The sequence below is a fragment of the Centruroides vittatus genome, unplaced genomic scaffold (assembly GCF_030686945.1).
Source record: "Centruroides vittatus isolate TY-2023 unplaced genomic scaffold, ASM3068694v2 contig_956, whole genome shotgun sequence".
Classification (NCBI taxonomy): domain Eukaryota; kingdom Metazoa; phylum Arthropoda; class Arachnida; order Scorpiones; family Buthidae; genus Centruroides; species Centruroides vittatus.
In genome coordinates, this window is record NW_027122635.1 from 366782 (window position 1) to 385873 (window position 19092).

At 30.2% G+C, this 19092-nt stretch overlaps 2 protein-coding genes across 3 annotated transcripts in view; both read left to right on the forward strand.

Annotated features, from left to right (window-relative positions):
• eIF2Bepsilon (eukaryotic translation initiation factor 2B subunit epsilon) overlaps positions 1–5546 on the forward strand; it is a 64910-nt gene extending 59364 nt beyond the window's left edge. Inside the window, exon 15 of the mRNA XM_067282500.1 lies at positions 4667–5546. Within this exon, the coding sequence (XP_067138601.1) occupies positions 4667–4723 (57 nt within the window). The 3' untranslated portion in view covers positions 4724–5546. The remainder of the gene's footprint in view (positions 1–4666) is intronic.
• Positions 5547–9453: 3907 nt separating this feature from the next.
• LOC136985237 (putative polypeptide N-acetylgalactosaminyltransferase 10) overlaps positions 9454–19092 on the forward strand; it is a 63417-nt gene continuing 53778 nt past the window's right edge. For both annotated transcript variants that reach the window (XM_067282474.1, XM_067282476.1), the window contains exon 1: positions 9454–9630. The gene's annotated coding sequence lies outside the window, so the exon portion shown is untranslated. The remainder of the gene's footprint in view (positions 9631–19092) is intronic.

Here is a 19092-nt window from a genome sequence, read left to right on the forward strand (position 1 = left end):
AACAAGATTGATAACAATATTATAATATTTAATATGAATATATGACATTTTATTATTATTATTTTTTTAATTTTTATCAAATAAAAAGTGTTTTGGCTTTTCTGAAATAATTATTACAATTCATTGTAATATTAATAAATCAGAAAAGTCGATATTTTCAATTATGTTTATTTCTGTTATATTTTGTAAATAAAGGAACTGTTTGAATTATTATTAGATCCAGCTGCAGATATTATTTAATTTGCACATTTTTGAAATATACTATATATATCAAACTACTCTACAGTCCGAATTGATGTGTAAAGACATCAGTTTATAGGTATATGTAGTTGTTTAACGTAAAATCCATAACAAGAATTATTATATGAAAATGTAGAAGTTTTTTAATCTTTTCATTTCTTTCTCTCACCTATTACAATTTTCTTGATTTGAAAATTTGTTTGCATCATGCTTTAGTTTTGATGACCACCAAAAACTTGGCTAACTTGGCAGTTAGCCTATAAACAGTAATTTGTTTAGATAAAAAAATAAATTCAATTATAATTATTTATTTAAAAAAAAAAAAAAGAAAACTTTTGGCAGATTGTCTTGTTCTTTCAAGGAATATTCCCTATAAATGTAAGATTGTAATATTATATAAAATTATTTAGTATTTTTTCATCTCTCATTTTTTCTTAAATAACATAGAGTCTATGATTGATGTATTTTGGACTTCTTTCTTTCTTTTATTCCTGAATATTTTTTTACAAAACGATATTTTTCTTCCACAATAGTAAAATTGTAATGCAATAAATCTATTCTTATACTTACTTCACAGAAGTTAACTGGAAATTCTATAGTAATTTTTGACAATGTATCTTATATTAACTTTGCGAGTTATTACTATTGTGAGGGGCTAGCCGGGGGTACAGAGTTGGCAAAACTCATGTACCACTTAATCGGCTTCTAGTCAATTAAACTGGCCCTCAGAGTCGAAGGATGGCTTCCTAAGACTTTAATGAGAAACAGGATTCCGTGAGGATCCCCTGTAAGTTGTTTTCCTGACACCAGCCTAGTTATAGCGTTAGGCACACTAACATTCATTCGCGAGGAATTTCGAGTGGGAGGATCACGGGTAAGTGGCTAGGACGTAGTCTTGATGGTGAGACAAAGATGAGACCATGTTTAAAAACAATAACAAGATTTAATAGAACAAATTAAATGGATTACAAAATAAACGATAACCTCACACAAAAAACCAAGAACGGTGCGTTATCACATATATATCGTAATTATATGTGATAACGCACCGTTCTTGGTTTTTTTTGTGAGGTTATCGTTTATTCAGCGCGGTGCGCAATTGATGAGTGGATTACAAAATAATATATTTAAACCTATCTCTCAAAGAGAGAGAGAGTTTACATAAATCCGTAGTTGTATACTACCTTATCAAGTTCAGATGTTATGAGGTAAAATTTTGGGATCTGTAATGAGGAATTTTCAGTTTAGAGTTCTTTTGAAAATCGGTGGATATCTTCAACGGCGGACTGGAGAGATGTCTTTCTTGTTTGGACGGATCTTCTCTTCTCAAGGATCGGTGGCAAACTCTAAGGATCGTCTCTTCTCAAAGATCGGTGGTAAACTATAAGGATTGTCTTCTCTCGAAGATCGGCGGCAAATTCCCTGCTTAGAGCACGAAATTCGGTATATTTTTAGGATTTTGTCCATTCAAAATAAAGGATTTTCTATATGTCAACAAGGGGTGAATCCTCGGATGATGCTAAAGTTTTGTGGTAAATGTAGTAATAAGGCTTTGGTAGAAAGGAAATTCAACTTTCCTTGCATTGGAAGTATGTCAAAACATCTTTCTTTTCTCTTAACCAAAAAATGGGAGGTTTTTGGTCCTTTTCCCAATTAATTTAGTACGAAATTTAAGAAACAATATTTTAATTCATAGAGATGTCCAATCTCTTATTTTAAACTAAGAGAAAAGCTAAAACATAACACTTTTAAAAATGAGAAACAAAAGTTCTGTGTACTTTCGTTATCAGGACGTTTCCACTTGAAACTTCCTTTGAAATAAACGCAAAGTTTAAGTGAAAAATTTAAATAATAAAATGAAATATAAAGGGCAGATCTCAACACTATTATATATTTTATCAAATTTTAAAAAGGTAATATTAAATGAAATAAAACTAAGAATATAATTTTTAAAAGAATTATTATTTTATATTAAATCAATAGAATAATTTGTCAATTGTAAATATGTAAAGTAAATAAATTATGAAGTAGAAAATTATTGAATGAGATTAGTAAAATTAGACCTATAGATTTCTATATTGCCATCCGTTCATCTGTCCATTCATCCATTATTTGTTAATCTTGAGAACAGAGTTAGATAGATGAAAATCAAGACAAGATATGGAAAGCTTGGGGCCAGAGGCTCCAATTAACTGTGTGTGAACTTCTGGTCTGGATGGAAGTCACTTGTTTTTTAAAATTAAAATATGATTAAAAATTTCAGCTCGGCTTTGTGACAATGTCACAATAATTAATTGCTGGTTTAAATTTTATAATTAAATCTAAATATCATAATTATCAAGCTTATAAAATAAGATATAATAAATAGTTGTAGTTATTATGTTATTAATAATTCATAAAGATTTCATTTTATGTTAAAACAGATGACGATGGTTGTAAACAATCAAAAGCATTTGTTCCTTTAAAAACTTTACTGAAATATAGTGTAGAATCTTTTTATTTGTCTCGTTATTCATAAATATAGAATTACAAAAATATAAAAGGTTTTTCTAGGAAATTTATTTACTGTAAAATATACTTTAGAAGTGATTTTTATTTTCTTTAAGAAAAGTATTTATTTATTTATTTTTTTATATATATTTGTCATCTATTATGTCTTCTAGTATTTCAGTTTAAGCATCCATTTTTACTTGCATTATGTTTGAAATAAATCACATGAATAGTAATAAAATTCATTTTGATAACATACACTTTTCAAAATTCAAATGTATATCAAAAATTTTGTAAAAATTTAATTAAATATTGAAATTACTGTAAATATTGGACTGTAATAATTTAAAATTAAAATATCAAATGCTCAAAATCATTTTTATTCAAATTATCAAAAAGTTTTTAAAGCTCTTCACAGAGAATAAGTAGTAATTGGGCTGCAATTTAAAAAAATTGTAAACCTATAAATTCCCGCTATCACGCATCTGTTCATTTGTCTGTGCTTCTTTAATCTTGTGAACGGAATTAGATACTTGAAAGTCAAGACCAGGTATAGAAAGCTTAAGGGAAGGAGGTTCCAATTAACTATATGTGAACTTCTGATGCGAACCAGAAGTCACATTGTTTTTATTCAAAAATTTCCCCCTGAAAGGAGTTAGATAATGACCAGCAGGATGCTGTTCCTAACAGGAAAAGTATGCTATACAGGACTAATTTGAGATTAGAGCATATATTTTATGTACTTTAAATTGAATCTAAATCAGTAAGAAATCTTTACAAAACAGGTTTAGTAATTAAAAATAACTGTATTATATTATTTTTTAACATTTTTATTTTTATTTTAAGTATAATTTTTGTTAAGTTTATTATAACTGAATTACAGCAACATTAAACCTCTTGTTTTTGAGGTTTTGTAATTGTGCTTTTCGATTGTTTTACATAAAATTCATTTTGTATTTTATTCGAATGCTGCCAAATTACTTTAATCCACATTAGCGATTTACATTCACATTTTATTTATCATCATCAATAGAAATAAACTATTACATTCATCATACAAATTTATAAATAATAATTTTGTTTATAATCGGCAGACTCTTAATAAAAAGAAATATAACAAAATTAGTTTGAAAAATAGATTAATTGAAATATATTTTAAGAAAAGTTAGTTTATACAGAAAATGTAATAGAAAAAATGATTCATTGCATTCTTCTAATACTAATTTATTTAATTATTAAAATACAATGTGAAATATTATAAGATTCAGTCTCACATATTATTTTTTTATTGTAGAAAATTAGACTGAGGATAATTCTTAATTTGAAGTTTAAATTTAGCAACTGTCTTGAGCATTTTTTCTTTTTGTCTAGAACTGATATGTTATTTAGATAGCATTTAATTTATGAAAGTAAACAGTATGAATTTTATAAAAAATAAATTGATTTTCTTAATTAGAAAATGTTAAATTTAATATTTTCAATCCATTACCATTAATATTTATTTAAGAATTAATATTTTCTACAGTTTTTAAGTACAGAATAAAATTTCCTATTAACATAATTTCATAAATAAAAACACACTTAATTATTAAGTATTAGTACAGAGAAATTAAATTAATTAAAATTAAAAATAACTAATAACATTTTACGATATAACAGTCTAGACATAGATATATACCGATCTCTACATTTAATATTAAGATAATAAATTATTTCAAATAATTATATGGCGGAATTTCGACGTAATGAGAGCGAGTGCATAATGCAGGAATGTCCTTCGTATAATAAATATTCATTATAATTACTTTCAAATCAATATATTTATCAATACATTAAAAATGAAGAAATTATTTTTTTCTTAAATTTAACTATATTAAATATTAGAAAAGTATACTAATGTACGAAAGCATATGCTAATTTTATTATTGGTTTTTAGATTCAGCCGTTCATTAAATGGTTAATGGAAGCCGAAGAGGAATCCTCCGAAGATTAAATACAACCAAATGACAGTTGTCGAGCATACTTAAAATATTTGAGGACAAATATTTAATAAGGATTCCAATTGTTAATGTGTTAATTGTGTTCAAGACTTCACTCTTTTCAAGTCAAACAAATAACTTGTTGAAGCCAAAATAATATAAAAATTTAAATATTATGAATTCTTTTTTAAAAAACTTTGAAAAAAATTACTAAAATCTCTTTAGTATTGTATTTGAATAGTTATTATATCATACAAAACTTGATAGTTCGAAAAAATGGTGGACAAGAAATTACACTTCCTATATACAATCCAAGCATCCAAATATAAAAATTTGAAAGTAGAATTTTTTACTATTCAATATCAATTATAATTTAAAAAATGTAGAAATAATTAAATATTATAAAGTTGTTTTTATATTATATATCGTATGTTAGACAATAGGATAATCGAATACCGTATATTAATGCCACATAATTTTAAAAGTCCGATTAGATATTTGGCAGTGTGTGAAATGACAGAGACTTCTGGAAGTAATTGTGATTACAAATTCTGTTATTTTAATGTGTATTTAGCAGTGGGATAACTGAAAATATAATTAGGATAATATTTTCAGTTATACTACTAATATTTATTGTGTTGTATTGTTGTTAGTGAAAGGGTAGCTTACAAAATTTTATTTATACACAATTAGATTAATAATTAAAATTTAGTACAATATAAAAATGTTCATAATTAAATATATACTGTATAATTAATAACAGATTTTCAATGATTTAAAAAAAAAAAAAAAACATGTAAATAATTATATATCAACCACGCTTTTTTGTATAATAAATTTTCCTGTGTTTTTTTTTTATTTATTTATTAAAACAGTTTTATTTCATCACTTTTTAATATAAGATTTTCATTAAATCATTTAGAGTTTTAAATTTTCTATTTAAATTTTTTGAGATTATTTTTTAAAAAGTGTATATTTTAATAGAATGAATGAAAAGTGGAAGAAAAAAGAACTAAAAAATATATTTATGTACATAAATATAAAACTTTCAAAACTCTTTTATCAAAAAAGAGGAGTTTTACGATTTGCACCTTGGCCTCTCCACTTCCACAAACTCATATTACATGAATTGTGTTAGCAACATAGATCTTACTAGCAACTTTTTAAGAGAACTTGATAGCGGCGAGAAAACTTTTCGATAATATGCGAATCATAAATTTCTAAGTTTAGATCTACCAGATCAGACTACATACGTATCTTGTAAGCTTTTATGCTGCTCTTGATTCTCCAAGAAAGAAAATATGAAAGAATATTTTCTAAAGTTTTCGTGGGAAACAATAGTCAGTCAATTCTAAAGATTTACTGGCATTTAAAGAGAAGTTCGCTCTCATTGATTATTCCACTTTACATATGTTTAATAGTAGTAATACTTTTTAAATTACTGTTTGTTTATTTAACAGAGAAAACTTCTATCGTTCAAACAATTAAAAACAGCAGAGGAAATACATGCATTACAATCAACTTTTATTATCTTTATTAATTTGATATTTTTCACCTTCTAAATATTTTTATTAAGGGTTTTTTTCCGTAAGAAGGCCCACAATGGGGACAGCCGGGATTCACTGTAACTGGGATAAAACGTCGTTGAAAAATGCCCGAGATTGCTCGGCGGGTTCGATTCCGGATCCTCCAGAGCAGTAGGCTGACGTCCTTAGATATTTTTTAGACTTTCCAGCCATTAATAATAATCGATGCATTTTTAATTATGTCAAATGATAATTTGAAATTTGTTTATCTCGAAGCATGGCGACAATTAAGCGTGTTCGAGTGGCCATTTTAGGGATTTAACTTTTTCAAAACTTCGTCTACTCCTATTATTTTTTTCTTTAACTCTTCTTAAAATATTAAAGTTAAATATTTGATTAAATGACGAAGCTTAAATAAAATTACTTGTGCAAAAATCTGTGAACTTAGAACGAATGAAAGATATTCTTTAACTTAATGTATAGAGTAATTAAATATTAATAATAAATTGGCATTTATTTTTTATAAGTAGGATGTATAGCGGAGAGAGAGGGATAGTTATTCCACTTATCTTTTACTTAAACGATATTAATAAATGCATATTTAGTATGAATTAATATGTTAGGTTATGTCCACCTTTTATTCCCGATTATAATGCAATAATAAGCAGATTCGATCGATATTGCGATCGTATAAACTAAATAATATTTATAATCTCGAAGCTGGTTCGAGATGTAATCCAAAATATTGATTCTGAGACTTCCTGAATCACAATACACGAAAAGTCAGCGAATATTTTACGTCACGTGATTCTTTACATTCGGTCGGCAGGATTTATTGATTCGAAAATAAAATATTTATTTGGATTATTCTTTTATGTTGTATATTTTCGTACTTTAAACAATTTTTATATGGACGTAATAAGTGAATGAAGCGTAATTACCGTGTAAATCCCTTGTCTACGCGGTCCAGTTTATATTGTTCTAGCAGCGATGTACAAAATTCATTCGCGTTATATGAGGCAATAATTGTGATTTGAGAAGTTTAAATGAATTTTTTGTGGGTCGAATGAGAACGTCAATTACAGGAAGGACAATTCGGTGTATAGAATGCCATCCGTTAATATCGGATGCAGCAGATAATTGGAATGCCACTTGGAAACTGCTCCAATTTAGCTAAACAATAGGTCTAAAGGCTTAAGTTGTTTATATCTTCATATCAAAATGCGAACACGAAACAGTTTTGGACCATAATCGAGTTAATCTCAAATAGACTAATTTTCGATTTGATTCGTGCCTAGTAGTATGGGCGTTAAACATCTGCATCCGAGTGTATCTACATGAATAATACGCTTAATATCAGAGTAATTAGTTTATGTTTATAAGCGGCAGTTGTGTGAAAGATCCAGATTAAAATTATCAAACTATAGAAACTTAATTAAACAAATCAGAATGCTTCCATAATTTCGTTGGATTTTTTCCCGAGTCAAAATCGTAAGCACGGAGAAACCAGCGCTTAATTGATCGATTATATATACAATATAAAAATTCCGATAATCTTTCCGTATTTGAAGAAGTTTAATCTTTAAATAGACTTAAAAATTTTCTTTGTAAAACAATTAAAAATATTTGAAATAATTACTAAAGTTTATAATTGTATTAAAAGTCGGGCGAAGCCGCAATTAAATTTTGCTTTTGCAAATTAAAGTATTAAAATTTTATTATGATATACTTATATAAATCGCATTAGGAAACAGAATTAGTCGGTTTTAACGACATATCAATTATGGTTTAATTCAATTATATTTTCATAAGTGCAGTCTGTCGGAAAATGGCTTTCACTGGGTACCGACCATCCACTTTTCCCACCTGAGCTATTAAATATGTCACCGATGTAACAAAATCTTGCTGCAGAACGTAATTAAATAATTCCGATACCAGATAAGCGTCGCCAGTCGAAATTTATTTATCGCCACGACTTAGTCACATAATGATGAGATATGTCTATACGTCGTTAACTTCAACTCGCACCGCTTAAAAATCAAACGTCTTGTGTGATTTGTGTCTTTCTTTCAGTGCTTTCTTGTGTTTGCCTAACTTTACGACGCTACAAAAAAAAATTTTCCAAACTTTAACGACTCCGCTTATAAAATCCCACAAGAATTCGTAAATGTGCGCCCATTTTTTTCCTTAGTAACTAATTAGTAAGTGAGACATTACTCGGATTATTCGAAACTGTAATTTACAAAAGGTGTGAATCATCCAGGTGATTCATCCCAATGCTCTGCCCTCCCAGCCATTAACTGTTTTATGACCTCGCGCTTGATTAGCTGAAGTCTATCTGCATTTTATTAAAAATCTTTCTATTTACATCAAAACCGGCGAATTACTTAATTAAGGTAAAATTATCTGTTTTAATCGTTTTATTGTCCCTCCCTATTACTGCCATTGTAAACTCTTGCATAAAAATAACTCGCTAATGTCTAAAAATGATGGAAAATATTAGCTTAATTTCTTTTCTATTGGCTATTTAAATATACAAATATTTGATTTGATAAATTTAAAAAAGAAAAAAAATTAATACTCGCTGGGGTGTCTGTTTAGTAATTTGATAAGAGAAGTAACAGTATTTATAGCGTATATAGAACGAAAGTAATAAAAGTCTACTGCGTTAAAATCAAATTAAATCTTATATTTACTATTGAACTTAATTAAACGTAATATTTGTTGACTAAATAAAGGTATGTTGTTGTTAAACAGGGAATAAAATTTTGTAAGACTAGAAGACATTTACTAAATATAGAATCGAGTTGCTATCGATCTAATAGAAATATGACAGGACGTTTCTTTTTTTCTTTTATAAACTCCACTTATTAAAACTGGAATTTTTTCCTTTACCAATTTAAAATAAGCAAGTTTTCTTACGCGTCGAACCACATCAGAAGCAAAGATGCCGCCGTGTAATTCCGTTACACGACTGTAAATGTGTCTTTCCAGCAAAGCACCGTTCTCGAGTGAGGAAAAAATAGAACCGGTTTTAATAAGCCGCGTTAGTTTGTATGGGTAGTTTCGCTTTCTGCAGGGTCGTGCCGGAGACGAGAGCACTTCTGAATAGAGGAAAGGAGCCAGATGACACGCACGCCGAATTTTCGCAGGCTGATGTATATATATATGTGTGTGTGTGTGTGTGTGTGGGAGGCGACAGAGGCGCTGCTATCGCATGCACACTCGTGTGGCAGCGGAGCGAATAGCAGTCCACGGCAGCTGCCAGGATGATGTCAACGCATACAAGAAATGACTCCCGGAGTACGGAGGTGCAATTTTTGTGACGTCGAAGAGGCTCGATCGACACGTTTCACCATGTAACGAACAAGATCCCCTATCCAATAGATATCACGGTAAGTGGGAGATTTAACTAGGTCAATCTATCTACCGTCTCCGACGTCGGTGTGAAATGCCCGAGTTGTTATACTTGGTCACGAAAATGAATTTATATTATTTGGAAGGTAAATATTTATGGAGATAAGGTAAACATTTTTGTCACGCATATTTTTATAACTTGTTTCCTTTCTTTTGACACACATTCTGCGGTGCACTCCGGAGTTATTGCGTCGTAAAACTTAGAATGACAGATGTTTATAATAGTCGCTTTGAAATATTGTAACGTAAGAAGGCGATTCGTTATCGTCCCGTGCATCGAATTCCCCCGCTCCGAAAAGATTAAATAAATCTTACACGCACGAATTAGTCCAGTAAAAATTCATGGAGACCGGTATCAAAATTAGGACTTATCGGGCGTTTTTTGGTTATTAGAAAGGTGGATCACCGGACAAATTCATTAATAAAAATTTAGATGGACCAACATGATCGAGTATTTTTTATTTTTTTGAAAAGTTTTCCGAACTGACAGCTGCCGTGCCGCATGGTGATAAATATCCATATTGGCCGAAGTGGATCCACTACCTTCGGAAAACATTCTTGTTATTTTATGTTTGAATACACAACAAGTAATACCGTTTAGAGGTTTACAAAAGCTGTTATCAATTCTGGTCGAACAGGATAGCTTCTCTTTTTTCTTCCTCTTCCTGCTTTTGTTTTTGTAAAGACATCAATCACCAGTCCACAAAATGAATTCTGCGGTTAGAGCTTCTTTTCTTTTATTCGGGATATTTTCAATAATTCTGAATTGTTTTAGAGGCAAAGAAATTTTTCATTTGACCGTATTTAAAGGAGTTGTGGCCGTCACGAAAGAGAAAATATTTTTTTTATTATTTTTTTGCTGGAGTGAGAAGGACGACGGAATAAGAAAGAGGGATAGAAAATTCCGGCCGCAGTTTTTACAAGGATAAGATGGCGAGAGCTTCTAAGATATGAGTGTTTTATTAGAAATGATGCGGGATAGAAAGATAGATGCTGAAAGTGGAAATGTCCTCGCCTCTCTATTATTAATACAAGAAGAGAATATGCCCGGGTAGATACTCCTTCATTCTTTATTTTGCTATCCCCAGGGATTTCTTCATTGAATATTTGATTGGTTCGGGGCAGAGAAACATTTCCTACTATCAAAGAGAAAGTCACGAACACGTTCGAATTAAATAAACATCTTCGATTTTAAATAAACGTTCGAATGCTACAGTCCAGACATGCATTCTTACATACGTTTCTCCTTTAATCAAGACTTATTTCTTTCTCCGCTCTATCTAATGGTACAAAGAAAATTTACACTATTTACTCAATTTTGTTTTTTTTTCGATGGCAAACACTTCTTGCCGAAGAATTATGTCTACGCGTACGTACACCTACACCACGGTATTTAGTTAATGGAAATGGTTCGTTCGCATCCACCCACAAAGATGCTCGAATTTATGGAAAATTACCATCGAAATCGCGGATTTTGATTATCTTTTTCTTCTTACAAATTCCGATATTTAATTAATAGTATAATTTATAGTATGTATATACGCGTTGTACGGTTGCTTGGATGCCAAGTTTGATTCCACTTTAATTCGAGTGGTCTTTCTGTTATATATAAATGTCATAAGTCATTATCTGGCAATGGGTTGTCTCTGGATACTCGAAACTTATTACTCTATTCAATTTCTCCGATAATTTCGAGCAAATTAAAATATGTTGGACGACCGAGCGGTACTTCAAATAGTATTTATTAAGGTTAAATGGAGAATTTGGAAATATTTTGTTGGGAATACATTGCTAATAATTCGACGACGTCCTTAGCGTAGGCAATAAAGCTTGAGATGCCAAGAATCAATAGTCTGTGAGTGTCGTTGGATTAGTCGCTCTCGGGGGACTCTCCCGCCAGTAACTAACTGATCAGTTGTTTGGTAATTTAATTGTAGTTTTCCTGTTTATTAGATAGAAAATAATGGGATTTGATGTCGGCTTCAATACAAATATCTTCTCGATAATAATATTTTAAGAGCTTTCGAAATAAGTGCCTCTTTCCCGTGATCCATTTATGGCGACTCTCGACAATTAGTAAGATGGCGACAAAAAAAAGTCTGCCTCTCCTTTTCTATTTTAGAACAATATATGCAGAATGGAAAAAAAATAGTAATAATAAATAAATATGTATGCATACTCTTTCCCTGTCAGTTTAACATTGAATGGAAGGAAATCTTCCAAAGTTTGAAAGAAATATTTGCCAAAAAAAAGAGGAAGTATTTGAATTGTTAATAGATTCTTTTCGGAACGAATTTATTTTGTTTGGAATATATCTAAGCATATTCAGTTTTATTTTCTAAATAAACAGTTTTATCTCCTTTCATTTGATTTTAGGACATTTCCTTTCGCTTTTTATTCAACCGATGCTCAATTTGGATATATTTCTATCCGATTCAGAAATTTGAATTCAAACATTTTTATTGTTTTCCTTTCTTTTACTTAAAATTCCCGTTTCGTTCTATTCCGACGGGATTCGAACCCGCGCCACCGTACTTAATAATAGATATTATTCCTTTTTTTTGTACAGAACATGATGGAACTGGAGGATATTTTTTAATGTTATATTTAAAAGAGAATAGAACAAAATAATAATGAAGCTTTCAATTTTAATCATGGCGTAACATTTTACCTTAATCGTAATGAATTCGAAGATATAATAACACGAATCTTTCAATTATATTCTAAATGGAAATGGACGAATGTAATATGATGGAGAGTAATAACACGTTTGAATTTAATATCTATGATTATTATATTTGTTCGTGTGTTCGTTGCCAACAGTACAGTACAGCTCGAAAGTATTATATTCAATTCGTGAAAGCGCATAATTTCATTTAGATCATAATTATGTTGCTTCGTATAGTTACAAGTCGATAATTACTTTGAGAATCTTTTGGGAATTTTCAATTGTTTGAATAAGTGAAAAGTCGAGTGTTATTTATTTCGTGAATTTGCCCAATTCCTTGAATTGAATAACGCAATCAACCTCCGATATTACTGATTCTGTTTAAGGAAGTGTTTAATTTGATTCTAACCTACGTTTAATAAACATATTCAAATGAGTCGACTGAGGAATTGTCGTACAGAATTTCAATGTTAACGATTGGGAATATTCCATTAATTTGTTAAAGTTCGTAAAATAACGAAGACGAAAGTAGATTTTTTAAAAAGAAAATCTATTCGTAGCAATTCATTTTCTAATTGCGATAAACAATAGAGAATAACAGGTGTTTGAATGCTATAAAATCGGCCAATTACGTCGGAAATGGTTTATTGGTGTTATAATTCTAAGAATTTCCTCATCTACCGAAAGATTGCAGTAATTATTATTCGATTTATTAATTTAGATGCGAAGGCGAGAACTCTCAATAGCACATGTCGTGTCGGTAATGGCGTTGTTGGGGTAATGGCTCAGTTCAAATTGATCATAACTTTAAAATACGCGCACTTAAATTTTATTTCGAAACAATCAGCGTTGCAGCAATCTCACATTTTGCCCATACGCTTTAGCTCCTTCGCTTAACACGGACTGGTCTCTCTTACGTATTTAAATGAGCGTTGGCCTTTGGTCCGTAAAGCATAATACTCCTCTAACTTTCAATTAAGTGCAAAGATAATATTTAATCTTAATAAGCCGAATAAAGATTCGTTTTGTTTGTCGAAGATACGACATCCCTCTATAAATTTTAGTAAGAAGCTTTACTGATCTTATAAGATTATTTAGTTGTACGGTATATGTTACGAACTTAGGAGTAACCTGCGGGTTACTAACCTTTCTAAAACTCTTAGCATTTTAAATTTATTATAACCATTACTTAGTTCGATACTGATGGATAAATTCCCAGGCTTCATAATTTCTCGGATACGTCGCAATGTAGAAGGGAGAAAATAGGATTAATCGGGATTCTGTAGCCATATCCTGCCAGGTCCTCCCGAAATATAATGGTATTTCGTCGGTCTCAACGTGCCAATAAAGCGGATCACTTCGCTACTAATCCTCAAATGTGACTTCCCGTTGTGAGATGTTATGGTTAGCATATTCCTCGAGAGAGGTTGTAAGCGGCCGTTAATCTCCTGCAGACAAATAACTCGCAATGTAATAATATCGGCGATTTGTGACAAGACCTTCGACAAGATCCATTTCTGTTAAATATTTCATTACGCTGAAAATTTGATAAAAATCCTCTTCCTCCTCCAATTGTATCGGCTTCCGGCAAAATGATTAAAATATTTCAAATTTTCGACGTTTAAGAAACAAAGTCGTAATTTAAAATCGAATTTCTGCACAGTTTGGTAATTCTTGTGAAAATCAGTCGACAAAACAAAGTAGCAAATCCTCTCAAGAATCGGCTGTTACATTGCTTTTGTTTAGTCTTTTCATCCCCAAGTAAATTGTCTGCCTATTTATCGATCTAACGAAAATAAAGAAAGAGAAAACTAGAATAAACGATAGATGTGAAAACATTGTAAACACTCATTTCGTTAGCTATATTGGGAATATATATATTTATATAAGAATGAAGTGATATCTTTTAAATGGATCTAAAGTCGATCCATCTTTTAATCCTTAAGAGAGAATTAAAGCAGACATTTTATCGAATTATTATTGGATTTTTATAGGAAAAAAACGAATAGAAGAAAGGTAATTAGCATTTTTTTCCTCTTTCCGAAACAAAGAAACTCTACTAGATATTGTCACGACTCGAATTTAATCCAAGAGCTATTATTACTAAGAACATTTAGAATTTCTCAACCTACTAAAAATTGTTAATTATATAATAGAATCCTTATTAAGTCTTCTAGGATAATTAGATGGATGCGTATGTTTATATACACATTATATTACGTGTTTAATCTTTATTATCTACAATTAAAATAGTACATTTATTCAAAAATGTATGATTTTAAAACCGGAATTTAGGGATTAACAACAATCTTTCTCGATTGAAAATGTCTGAGATTGGTTGGATAAGGGTATTTTCGTCGGTAACTTCTACTTATAAATGTACATAAAACTGTACAAAATTGAATTTATTCATTTAAAGTATTGTGTTACTTAAAGTAATCAATATTAAAGAATATCGTAAGTGCTTCCTGTAGGAAGTAATTTCAAAATTTAGATTGTCACAAACCATTTATTCCTTTGGGATTTCAGTTTCCATCTAAAATTATTTTATCTTACGAAGCGTGTCTTATAACATTGCTATACTTTTTTCTTTGTTTCTTTTTTTTATGAGAGTCCACTACTCGTCACCCACAGCCTACTTTGTTTATTGAAGATAATTGGAAATAAGTTTGGATGAATTTTAAAGAATAAAGATGGAATATCTCGTGTTTCTTCAATTTAAAATAATATGAATGTATTACTTTTTATAAATATTGTCGCCAAAAGATGAAAAATTAATATCAATTTAATTTAAATTTCTAATTTTTTTTTAATACTTTCTTCTGTTTCTTTATCATTCCAATGGAAATATATTTAACAAAAATCTATTATTTTAAAGTTATTTTCATACAATTAATAAAAATAAAACTTTTAAAACTCATTTTTAAACGAATGAAATTAATTTCAATTTTTTGTAAACAAAGAAAATGGATATTGTTTACACAAAATTGGAATTTATGTAAACTTCATTTTCCTTTAAAAAACAAAGCAGATTTATTTATTATTAATCGAATTCTACAAATATAAACAGAGTGGAAAACTTCATCTATCCGCAAATTACATAGGAACGTGCGAAGAGACTCTCTTATTTTCTCCATAAATATTAATATAATTTATTATAAAATATAAATTACGCGATTTTAAAAAGTTGTATACCGATTTATCCTGTAGAGGAATCAATCAAGAAACGAAAGGATAAATAGAAAATACGGCATTATCGATAGACAGAATACAATAGGATTAATACTAAACTCAATTGCACGCTTCGATAAACTTATACTTAACCGAAATATATCTGCACAGATTATAGAATTAATTAAAACTTATTACAAAGATGATATTATCCGGGATCAATTAATTAAATTCGTAACCTTTTTAATTATAGGCAAACATTAAGTAAAATGATTTCCTTAATATCCATTGAATGTAAGAATTAATTTAATAACGTTCCTAGACTTCATTCGATGTTTTTTGACTGTACCTCAATTGTAGAAGGCGCGAAGAAATTTTCTATAGAAACATTATTAAATAAATAATTCTAATATATTTTTAATAATTAAAAAAAAATCTCTTTTATTGGTCATGTTTTTCGAGATTGGAAGTGGAGGATGTGGGGTGGAGAAACCCTACCGCATACATCACTACAGTGCATTCACACACACGCATCATTAAATTCTACATTTGGTTGTGTTTATCGGGGTGGGGAGAATAGTGGGATGCCCCCTAAAACGTCATTAAAATGTATTGCCGTCGGAGTTTGATACGTCTTCAAAGTTTCAGCCTTCTATCTTAATTAGAAGTGGATGGAATTTGAGTTCCAAGATTTGAAGACATTTAAATATGAATATTTAACGAGTAACTTAAAATTTATTTTATATATAAATATATATTTGAATACAATTTAAATTATTTTTTAAAAAATCACTTCTCACAACTCACCATAACTTCAGTTGCAAGAGAAAATTTTTCAGAAATAAAAGCGAATCCGAGATTCGGTCGCTTCAAAATATCTTAAAGAATTGCAAAGATATCTTCGACGGTTATTATGACTTTTCTACATCTTCGTCTCAGTTCGCCACTCGCTGTAATTTAATTTCCCATTAAATAAATAACGCTTTACATTTTTCCATTTACTTCGTGTCGCTAAAACTTGTTCAAATGTTCTACCCTATAAAAAAAAATTGACATTTTAGTTATAAAAAACTGGCAATTCTTCAGATACACTAATTGTTAAAAAACGTAATAATTCAATTATCTTTTAAAAACTCAGTTATAAACTTTACGGCGGTATAAATAAATTCGTCGGAGGCATAAATATGTATAAAGAGGAGGAAGAGATGTTAATGTTAGAGAGTTGGCTAAGGACAGATTTGCTTGGTTTAAAGGACTTCTTATGCAGGACGGAAGTAGGATGCGAAGCGATAACGTGTTTTGATTTATATTTGGAAATAAACGTATCTCTGGATTACCTTGGCACCGGCGTAGTCAACAACACAACTTGGATATCTGCTCTATTAAAGAACATATTTCATTTGAAAGATACGATCTCATATGATATTCGAAAGCGAATGTTTTTACTCTACGTTATAAACGTCAGTAAAGTCAGCTGGGAGTGACTAAGTGATAAGTTATTGCTGTCAAACTCATCTTTCAAGAGTAAAATCCATAAATTACTTGCTGTACATATAACTTTTTAAGTGAGTGTTTTAGAGATCTGGGATAAAGGAATTTTACGGGATAAGTTATACTACTTGTATTATATATATATACCGTATATATGGAGATTTATATATTAGAAAATTCCTATAAAGTTTGTCTTGTTTTATGTTAAGACGGAAAGTCAAATATTAGAATTCTCTATTTAAAAAAATAATAATAAAAGAAGACGAGTAATACCGAGTTTCGAATGGGGGCGAATTAATATTCCTTATAAATATTTCGGTGTGACGAATGTTGCAGAACTTCTTGCGAGTTTATCTGGTTTGTAATGAAATAAAATACTTGTTCTGGCCAACGTAAAATATAAGGAAATTTCACGTGACTAATTTACCTCGTCTTCATTCACCGGAAGTTTGGCTGAGGTTGCTTTCCGGAAGCGGAAATAGACCCGAGACTCGCTGTAATGAATGCATTTCCGGACGTAGCTCGTTGCTTCTTTCTTCGTCGAGGTAATGCAAGTGGGACCAAGCTCCAAACTTGTTGGCGGCAGAGTAATAAAGCGCGACAATACTTTCTGGAAACTCGATTATTGAAAAGAGGAATGCCTATCACGATTTTCGAAGTGTTGCCGTATAAAACTAATTATGTAAATGCCGAATTACCAGTTTAAAAAACTTTCCAAGTATTTAATTGCACACCGTCGCATTTTACTATCTCGCAGCTTAAGCATCTTCGTTTCTTGAATGTATATGAGTTCAAAGAACTTAAAAATCTTTGACGATTTTTCTCCGTGCCACGCTTAATCTCTTCTTTCTTCTCCCTTATTTCCAGTACTATAAACCTCCAAAGAATACTCTTAATAACTTTTCACTTCGGGATTTCGAGTCTGGCCGGTCGAATACCAAGTTTTCAACCAAACCACACACTACTGACCCATATATAATCCAGGAAGCTGTCGTGGTTGGCATTATAATCGTCCTTGTACACGACCGGAAGATGTCCCTGTGCTAAATCTTATTCATTGAGTTGTCTGTCCAGTTGTCGGTCACGAATCTTCTAAAATCCGACGTTCCCTTTTATATTATCTCTACCGCAGTCCCACATATACGGGCCCGTGTCCTCTACGACACCATAAAAAAGCTAGGAAAAGTGAGTAATCATTTTTTTTTTCTTTTATAACACAACGTAATTAATTTTTGTAAATTGTTAGAAAATAAATTAAGCGTTTTATTTTCGTGTACAACAGTCGATTACTTTCTTTTTTTTTTTTATGTCGGCTTTTGGAAATTAAATCGCACCATTATGACCCCGTCTAGGGGAAATGTCTTCACTCATAAAGAAAATTTTAAACATAAAACTATCGTATATTTGCTCGTTAACAAATTCATTTCGCAGCAAACAAGTTTAAAAATATTACTTCTTACACTGTATAATTAATTAAAATTTGTTTATTAATTTCTTAATGATGCCTAAGAAAATAATAAGTTATTTCATTAAAAAGTATATATCATTTACTTTTATAATATAATCTAATCAATTTTCTATAAGCTGGTAAAATACAGCAGAACCTCTGAACAGCGACCGTCGATGCAAACACGAAGATGGCCGTCGTTGGGAGGTGGCGAATTTAAATTCGAAACAGATGAGTTATTAAGAAATATATATATACATATTTTAATTAATTTTGGTATTGATGATTAAAACTGTTTATTATAAACATTAAACAACGCTTTATACAATATAAATTTGAATTGAATTCGAGTAATTCGCGTGGAAAATTGTATAAAGATGCGAGGCCTTCGCTACATAAAGGCCATCAGATAAAACTGTTTTTTTTTTTTTTTTAAATTCGACCTTACGTTTTCTTTTATATAAAGATGGCTTTTACACAAGACGATTATATATATTCATTTTCTGGCTCTCAATCGAAAAATCCAGACGTTATCGAAATATAGAACAATTTCCCGTGTTTTCTGGTGATTCATTACATCTAACAATCCTTTAGACTCGGGAAATAAATAAAATTAATTATATACTCATACGTGTCGGTCGATAACGAGCCTAGAAGATAGGC